This window comes from Zingiber officinale, chromosome 8A (assembly GCF_018446385.1).
Source record: "Zingiber officinale cultivar Zhangliang chromosome 8A, Zo_v1.1, whole genome shotgun sequence".
NCBI classification, from domain to species: domain Eukaryota; kingdom Viridiplantae; phylum Streptophyta; class Magnoliopsida; order Zingiberales; family Zingiberaceae; genus Zingiber; species Zingiber officinale.
Window position 1 is genome coordinate 20812934 of NC_056000.1, and position 10173 is coordinate 20823106.

The 10173-nt window shown below is 40.3% G+C and overlaps 1 protein-coding gene across 1 annotated transcript; it reads right to left on the reverse strand.

The window, feature by feature from the left end:
* Positions 1–533: 533 nt before the first annotated feature.
* On the reverse strand, positions 534–3185 carry LOC122010594. Its single transcript, XM_042567112.1, has 3 exons — positions 2180–3185; positions 1887–1960; positions 534–650 (listed from the first exon to the last, which is right to left on the reverse strand). Exons 1-3 carry the CDS (start codon positions 3183–3185, stop codon positions 534–536), a joined length of 1197 nt encoding a protein of 398 aa, XP_042423046.1.
* Positions 3186–10173: the final 6988 nt, after the last annotated feature.

Sequence of the window (10173 nt, forward strand, 5' to 3'; positions counted from 1 at the left end):
AAGGTAACTTTTTTTTGTGGAAGAAACACAAAGATTAAGGAAGAGGAAAGAGAAACAAAGGGGTTGGCGGTGGAAGAAAACAGAGAAGAACAAGAAGATTAAAATACGTAGGAAAGTAGAGGTCCAAGGGAAAAAATTAAAAAGGGTTCGCCGTTTATTGGATCTCCACGTCAAGAAGTTGAGGGAAGATAAAAAGAGATGACTCTGATACTATGTAAGAAGAAGAATAGGGAGAGAGTAAGAAATAATATGAGAACAATAAAATCTATTGTTCATTGATATTTGTCCTAAGGACAATACAATATATAATGTTCAAAAAGTACTTGATCAATTAACTAATTAATAAATAATAGAATTATTCTAATAATTATAACAGAATTATTAAAATAATTTAAATACTAATTTGATTTGATTTAATGATTTAATCCGATCAATTCTGATAATTATATTTTAACGATACTTATATTGACTTGTTGACCTTAGACCGACTAAAAGGCTATTTTTTATCCACCACATTAAGGAGCATCATCCACTTAACCGAGGGAGTACAAAGCAAAAATGATGGGTGTTGGTCCATGCACATGGCAGGGGCACGACTGTGCTTTAATCATCGTGCACCAGAAGGCGGTAGGGTTGGCGATTCCTAGTTCCTAAGGTAGGACAATGATTACACTTTGTGTTTTGCTTTATACAGAAGTAGTGTGGAAGAATTTAAGGAAGGTTGTTCCTGACGAATCATAACATTGTTGAGTGAGAGAAATAATGCTAATTTATTATTATGACTGTGATGTTGGCTTAGAATCGAAGAATAGCACACCCAATACACACAACACACAGGAGTATACAGGAAGAATAGGACAAATAGAAATTTAACTTAGGAAAGAAAACCTTACATCGTGAGATACCTTCTACACGCTTCTACAACCCTTTAAATACACCACAAATGATAAGAGCAAAGACTATGAGATCCATAAAAATAGGATCGGATAAACACTAGATCCATAAAAATAGGAAGACCGAGTAATAAGAAATTATCAAGAAAATAAATAAAAAATAAAAATAACAAACTAACGACGTGGGGACTTAACCTTATCATGTTTGGATTATTTTTTCCACATTACTCCCCCTAATTCTGACATGGTTGTAAATCATGGACGCCGAGTAGTTGTCGCATGGCAGCTAACTTCACTCATGACAATGCTTTAGTTAACGCATCGGCTCGTTGTTCTCCGGTATTAACGAACTCAACCACAATCTGTCCCTTGTGCTTGACCATGTCATGGCTTCGTTGGCACCCACGGACAATCCATCTGTCCATCTTTGGCACCACAAACAAGTCTTGTCTGTTTGTTTCCTTGGCGCCACGGGCAAGTCCGTTTGCCCGCACCTTCGTTGCCGCAGACAAGTCTCGTCTGTCTGCTCCTTCGGCAACACAAGCAAGTCCATCTGCTCACACAACGGACAAGTCCGTCTGTCCGCCTTTGCTGCTTGGCATATGTTGCATACATGCCACGCTCGCTTCGCTGACAAGTCCGCCTCCTGCAGACTTGGGCTTGGACAGTGCCCAGCGCACTGCCAATCCTCTGCTTGGCATGGCTTGCGCCCATGCCACGCTTGCTGGTTTGCCAAGTCTTCCTCCTGTATGACTTAGGCTTGGGCAACCCCGCGCTGCTGCTCCGCTTGGCATCCCTTGCGTGCATGCCCCGACTCGGATGTATGCCAAGTCTGCCTCCTGCAGACTTGCACATGGACAGTGCCCCGTGCACTGTCGGTTCGCTGCTTTGCATGAGCCCTAACTAGGTTGGGTCTTCTGGTCTTGCTAGGAGACACACTTGCTTGAATATCTTCAAGGTTATCTTGTACAAACGATTATGTGTTCGCTTTACCAACATCAAGATCTTCCCGCTCCTATCAATCACCTTCATGGTATCTCTTTTCATGTGCACCTCGTTCCCAGTTTCTGTCAATTGACCGAGACTTATGATATTACTACAAAGTTTTGGAATGTAGTATACCTCGTGGAGAGCCTTCCGATCGGCGCCGTTCTTGCATTCGAACACAATCATCCCCTTGCCCATGATCTCAATGGTTGATCCATCGCCAAACCTCACCCTCCCGGTGATGGTTTCATCTAGTTCTTGAAACTTCTTGCGATGGCCAGTCATGTGGTTGCTGATACCGTTGTCAAGGTACCAGATGTCTTTATCTCCTTTATTAACGCCGCGGTACATCTCCGGTAGCAACCTATCTTCACTGAGCATAATGGTATCCTGCCGCTCACATCTAGTGTCAGACTCCTCGTGGGACACGGTCATCATCAGTGTTGGCTCTTCATCGGTGGCGCAAGTGAGGTGAGCCTCATCATCACGCCGCTTGTTGTAGCATTCGGACGCATAATACCCCATTTTCTCGTAATTGAAACACTTTATATGTCTCTTGTCACGAGTGCCTCTGTCGTTGCCGCTAGTGCCTCCTGAACTGTCTTGGCTCGGCGTACCACGGCCACGACTGCGCCATTTGCCACGACTTGGGTTGCTGGACCCACACCCCTTTCCTCCTGACGAAGTGTCCACGTTGCTCCCTTTCTGTCGCATTTGCCATTCGGCATGAGTAAGTAGGAGCTCTCCTTCAGTGTCGTTGGTGTTGCCACGTAATCGTAATGTGAGTTCCTCATACGCCTTCAATCTCCCAATAGTCTCCTCAAATGGTATCGTCTCAAGATCATGAAACTGCTCAATATCAGCAACAATAGGGAAGAACTTATCAGGGACAGAATCGAGTAACTTCTTTACCAAAGATGAATCTTCAAGCGTGGCACCAAGAACGGAGAACTTGTTGCTCATAGCACTGAGTTTGTCAGCAAACTCATCAATTGTGTCGGTCTCCTTCATCCGAAGGGCGTCAATCTCACTCTTCAACGTTTGTACGTGTGCCTTTTTCACTCGATCACTTCCAAGGTACCTCGTCTTGAGGCTGTCCCAGACTTCCTTTGCCGTCTTCTTTTTTGCGATATGGAGAAGTATGTCTTCGGGGACACACTGCAAGATGTATGCACGTGCCTTTTTATCCTTCTTTGCATCCACCTGGGCTCCTTCCACTGGCTCCACCGCCTCCCAGACTCCCTGGGCATCAAGAATCGCCTCTGTCTTTATTGGCCACACAGTATAATTGTGAGGGCTTAGCATCGGATAGAGAAATGACACTCCGCCGTTCTCCTTCGCAGTAACTTATGGGATGCTAGACATTTTTGTGGAATCGTGGATTCTTGGGTGTTCTATATTGCCAAGGCTCTGATACCAGATGTTGGCTTAGAATCGAAGAATAGCACACTCAATACACAGCACACAGGAGTATACAGGAAGAATAGGACAAATAGAAATTTAACTTAAGAAAGAAAATCTTACATCGAGAGATATCTTCTACACACCTCTACAACCTTTTAAATACACCACAAATGATAAGAGCAAAGACTATGAGATCCATAAAAATAGGATCGGATAAACACTAGATCCATAAAAATAGGAAAATCGAGTAATAAGAAATTATCAAGAAAATAAATAAAAAATAAAAATAACAAACTAACGACGTGAAGATTTAATTGTCTGAATTATTTTTCCCACATGTGATGCACAACGTGATAATTTTTTGTTGGCATACTTTGTCCGAAAAATTCAATTGGTTTGTTAGATGCCGGTATTATACTGCTGAGTGCTAGCCCGTTAGGTCACTGGATGGTTCTTGTTGCAGACACAAACGAAGTGTTGGCCATTGCTTTTTTTTTTTTTAATATAAAATTAATAATATGTTAGGTCAACCACTGCTGTTGATCAAGCAAATTAAGCACCAGCATTTGATGTTTTATAATATTCCTTTTGGAAACATCAGCTTAATCTTTGAATAATTGTCATAGACGAAGTCTTCAGAGTCAACCGAAGAATGTTTCAAGCCATCGAAAAGTCGGCAGCAGCAGTCTTGTCATCGTCTTCATTGGGAGACGTGATCAATTTATTCTTCTAAGTCCGTGACCACGTACTTTGCAACCTTCTGCAAGTTATTAGAAAAGGCTGGAGCCAACCTTTCCTGAGCATGAGGCCGCACCGAATTGGTGGAATCTAAGTGCAAAGTCACGAGTTGTTCTGATGTCTATTCCTGAAAGTCTACGTCTTTTATATGGGTAGCTTCCGTTTTTTTTCCCTTCTAAAAATGCATGATCATCTTCTTCAAATAATTATTTTGTACTTTCATCGAGACACCGGTCCAAAGATATCATACTATATGATCTTAATTCCTTTTTGAAGTTGTAAATAGATATATTATAGAGGTTCTTTGAGCAGTTACGTTCATGTCGGCTTCTAGATGTTTAAATATGATAGTTGAAGATAAGCAAGTTGGGTTTGCAGCAAAATTGACTATTAGCTAGCTAAAGCACTTGTGCCAAAGATCAATAGAGTTATCAATTACTTTACGCTCCAAATCATCATTAGAGGAGTTTCTAGCTAGGTCTATGATAATTAATACTAATTGAATGCTAAATAATATTTGATTAACTAAATCAGATCCAATGACATTTATATTAAAATATTTATTTATTTTTATGTGTTTGAATGAGTAGGAGCCCAAGAAAATCACTCTGACAAATGAATGTTGATCTAAGTGATGTTATTTGAGATCGTTGATGAACGAATCCATGATGAGTTGGCTTTGAGGTTGATTAAGTCATCGATCACCTGAGAACAGTAAGGATTGGTGGAGAGACTAACCAAAACTTGAATGGAAAAAATAGGAAGGTGAGGATTAGAATGACAGTCGGGGGTTCCGTAGTGCAACCACTCTGATACTCATGTAAATCTCCGATCGGGGAGAATGAAGAAGCAGAACAGTGGTTTAGAGTTTCTGGAAATCTAGATGTGTGTACGAGTACTTGCACAGTGGTTTATAGTTGCATCTTCATGTTCTCCCTGTATTCCGAGATTCTCGCTTACGTTACTCACGTTTTTTGGAATAAATGGTTACGTTTTTCCACGTTCTATGAAGAAAATGGCTTCATTGTTCGTATCTTTCGTGAGTAACGGATCCACGTCTCACCTGTGGAATCGGGAATGGTACGGATACAGAGATTGTGCAGAGCTAGAAACGGAGTGGAGTTGGGGACGGTCCGAAGTCGGGGACGATAAGGAGTCGAGAATGGCATGGACCCGGGGACGATACAGAGTCGGGGAGCTACCTTCTATTACTTTAACCACCACCTTAAACTTCCTCTTGGTCATGTGGCCCCTCTAATTACCCCCATATTAGTAAGATGTGAGGAAGTTCATTGTTTTCAAACTTAAGGACTAGGAAAACTACTATAGGGATCTAGCCATCTTAACCTAAATTATTATTTTTTATTTACATTTAAGTTCTAAGAAAAAATAATTTACTCCCAAACCATTTTTTATATTTTTATTGCCTTTTATTTTATTTTCCAATTACTATTATTATTTTTAAATATATGTTTCATGATATTTTAAAAAATTTAGCCTCGGGTATAAATTTTTAAACGTTTATAACTTAATTTATAGCGATTTAAATTTTATTATTATTTTAGATATTTTTATAATCTTTTTAATATATATATATATATATATATATATATAAGGGTGTGGTATGCTGTAAGAGTGTGCTTTTGTGGTTTTTTTTTTTTTTTTTTGTGATTTTACCAAAACCACTATCTGTTTTGGTTGTTTTGAGGCTTGTGAATGAGTTGGGGTGCTCATGAGGTGAGTTTGATGTAATTGGAATTTGTTTTGGGTAGTTAAAAGATACTAGGTCAAGAGATATGTTGTCCTTTTTTTTTTGCCTTAATTTAATCAGATTTCTTCCGATGAGCCACACTTATACATGACCTCACAAAGAACCAATGTCGCAGCTAGTGTTTAGGAATTCGATAGTATGTTTTCCTTAGTCTGTATAAGGCTTATTTGGTCAGAATTCTACTATTCCTATATATTACTGTTCATCATTTGATTACTGAGACAATGACTGAGGAAGTTTTATGATTAAAGAGAAGATGGGAAAGAATAAGACAGAGCCTTCTCTAACCTAGTAACATGTTTAGTTTTACATAATCAGAAGTTTATTTTACAAAAATAAGTGCACGCCTTACAAACATAAACCGAAAGAGAAACTAGGAAATTTACATAGAAAATTACATAAAAGAGGTTTTTACAAGCTAGGGAAATTATATGAAAAACTTACAAACTTGCACATGAATAGGCTGTTGGTTGCTACTTGGAATATCGTACTGGTTCCCCTGTATAAAATTTTTGTACAAGTCCTGAACCATTCCTAACAACCTATTGTGTTATTTAGAAATTAAATTTGGAATCACAAACGGAACTTAACACTATTTATTCCAAATTCAACTTATCTATTCTTAGTGGTTTAAACTTGGATTGCAAACGATGCTGAACATTATTGATCCAAATCCACTCATGTTACAAATTCAATTAAATATTAATTTCAGATATCAGCTTCCCGGTTAAACATGACAAGGCACTAGGCCTTCTTGGGTATGAGAGCATCCACCACTTCCTAGACAAAGTCTTTCAACGAAATTTAATATTTAATTTCCTTATAGTAACCCTAAGTTTAACCAAAAAGAACAATCGAATCACAAGTTCGAAAAACAAAAGAAACACAAAATTGAAAACATAAATTCGATTACCTATGATCCCGTACAGAAGCTGAGTCAGATGAAGGTGGTCGCGGTGTCGCCGGTGTTGACGGAAAGTCATCGGGTCTCCTGGATGACCTGGCAACCCGCCGAAAGACTCCCACGAGCGGATGACGACGGGGGTGACGAAACTGCTGATCCTGTGCACACTCAGACGAGTCCCCCCACGTTAGAGGCCAAAAACCAGGGAAAAAGTCTCCGGGTCAGGCCCTCCGACGCTCAAGTCAGGTACTTTTTCCCCAGAAGAAAGAGAGAAAGTTCAAAAGGAAAAAAGTAAAAGACTGGTGAGAAAGGACGAGTGAGCGTACCTGAGTAAGAGACAAAACATCCCTTTTTATACTACCATGGGTGTTTTTGGAGTCTGGCGGGTGTCAAGGAATGTCGGATGTCAGGCTTTGTCTGGCGGTGAATGCTACATGGCATCTTCCCATAGGCCGACGGAAGAACTAAAGGGGTAATGAGCCCGACTGTTGGCATCTTCCCTGACACTCTGATTATTCTCTAACAGGTAGTTACGATTCCCTTGCTTACTTGTCGTGTAGTACATGGTCTCCTCAGTTCGTGATCGCTAAGCTGGGTCTTTGCACTTGCTGACCCCGATCTGGTATCGCCTCTAGACCTGTACATCTTACCTTGTTTTATGCATCTCATATTGCAGACTCCCGACTAGCCTTGCCTCTTATTGCACTATGTATCGTGCCTTGTATGCCTTAGTTCGGTTCTGTTTATCCCGCCTCCAAAACTATACGTCTGTTTGACTTCGTCTAACCTGACCTGTATGCCTCTATCCAACTCTGCTTATCCTGGTCCTGCCTCCGACCTGTACGCTTCATCGATCCATGTATCCTTAGCCATGAGGCTATAAGTCCTGACCTGTACCCTTGGCTGGCACATCCCGACTTATACACTTTATCGATCCATGTATCCAGAGCTATAAGGCTATAAATCCTGACCTGTATCCCTGGTTGGCACATCCCGATCTGTACGCTTCATTGATCCATGTATTTAGAGCCATAAGGCTATAAATCCTGACCTGTATCCTTGGCTGGCACATCCCGACCTGTACGCTTCATCGATCCCTGTATCCTGAGCCATGAGGCTATAAGTCCTGACCTGTACCCTTGGCTGGCACATCCCGTCCTGTAAGCTTCATCGATCCCTATATCCTGAGCCATGAGGTTATAAGTCCTGACCTGTACCCTTGGCTGGCATATCCCGTCCTGTAAACTTCATCGATCCATGTATCCAGAACCATAATACTATAAATCCTGACCTGTATCCTTGGATGACACATCCCGACCTCGGAGTTCCCACTTGACACGTAGCCCTAGCCCCAGACCCCTACTTGCGTCTGACCCCGCCCCTCCTGTAATCGGGCCCTTTCACCTACACGTAGACCGATTTCTGGACCTTCACGTGGGTCAAACTTTTGACCACCACGTAGGCTTAACTTCTGACCGCCACATAAGCTTGACTTCTGACCACCATGAGAGCTTGACATTTGACCATACCGCGGTCTTGATTTCCGACCACGTCATCTCTCCGATCCCACGATCACGCACCGTATCAACCTAGATTCATTAGCCTCTTGTGTTTGGTATTTTAAGATCTAAATAAAAGGATGAACTAGTTATGATGCAGAAACTAATAACTAGTTATACCTTTTATAGCTTATAGACCTCACGATCTTCTGTCATATTCCTCTTCTTATGCCGGACGTCGTGTGGGCGACGATCTACCGAGACAAGAATCCACCCAAGCTTCTTTCTTCTCCAAGCAAATTTCGGCCACCACAAGAACTCCAAGAGAAGATGAGGTTAGGCCACCACCACCAAGCTTCAAGGGATGCTAGAAACAAAGTCTCCTTTCTCTCCTTCTTCTCCAAGCAAAATCCGACCACCAACAAGCTCCTTGAGAGTTGATGTCATCGACTACCAATGAAGAAGAAAAGGAGGAGAGGAAGAAGATGAAGGTCGATCACCACAAGAAAGAGAAGAGAGGAATACTAGATATATGTTGTTGTGAGGTGAGTCACCTCTACCCTCTCTTTTATATTCCTTGGTCTTGACAAATAAAAATTTTTTTAATAAAAACTTCTTTATTTTCCTTGCCATTGAAAAGGAAAATTTAACTAATTAAAAATCCTTTTCTCTATTAATGTGGCCGGCCATATCTAATCCTCCAAGGAAGGAAAGTTTTAAACACAAAATTAAAACTTCCTAATTTATTTCTGGAAATTTTTAAATAAAAATTTCTTTTTTAAAAAAAAAATTCCTTCATGGTTTGTCATAAAAGGAAACTTTTATAAATTAAAATCTCTCTATTAAAACATGTGGATGATTTATAAAAAAGAAAGTTTTATCTAAAATTAAAATCTTCCTTTCAATCTACAAATAAGGAAAGATATCAAATCTTTTCTTAATCTTTTGTAGAAACTATAAAATGAAAGATTTAAATTTTAAAACTCTCTTTTAAAATCATGAGGATGGTTACAAAAAGGAAAGTTTTATCAAAAATTAAAATATTCCTTTTAACTACAAATAAGGAAAGATATCAAACATTTTTCTTAATATTTTGTACAAAGCTATAAAAGGAAAGATTTAAATTTTAAAACTCTCTTTTAAAACCATGAGGATGGTTACAAAAAAGAAAAGTTTTATCAAAAATTAAAATCTTCCTTTTAACTACAAATAAGGAAAGATATCAAACCTTTCTCTTAATCTTTTGTAGAAAGCTATAAAAGAAAAGATTTAAATTTTAAACTCTCTTTTAAAACCATGATTTCCACATAAGGAAAGATTTTAAATAAACTCCTTTTATTTAATTGTGGCCGGCCACCTAAGCTTGGGTTCAAGGTAGGGCCGACCACCTACTTGACCCATCCAACCTTGGGTTGGCCGACACTAGCTTGGGCTCCAAGCTAAGCTTGGCCGACCACCTTAAGGTGGGTAAGAAGGTGGGTATGGGTGGGTATACCACTTTATAATTAAGAGGCTACGACAGGGACCGAGAGGAGGAATTAGTTTTGGTCTCCCGATGAACTTGAGCTTCCCGTGTTCGCCCCGAACACCCAACTCGAGTTCATCAATAATATCTCATTCCACTAAAGAGTTATTATCGAACTATCACACCAATCCCATATTACTATATGGGCTCCTTCTTATCATGAGTGTGTTAATCTCCCTGTGTTTAAGATATAGAATGCCCACTAATTAAATGAGTTACTAACAACTCACTTAATTAATATCTAGCTCCAAGAGTAGTACCACTCAACTTCATCATCATGTCGGACTAAGTCCACCTGCAGGGTTTACATGACAATTGATCCGGTGGTAAGGACGGGGGACCCTCATGGGCGGAGGGTCAAAGACACGTGGAGGTCAACCCCAAGTTCGCGCCGAACGAAGGATGCCGGGCCGAACGGAAGGATGCCGGGCCGAACGGAAGGATGCCCTGCC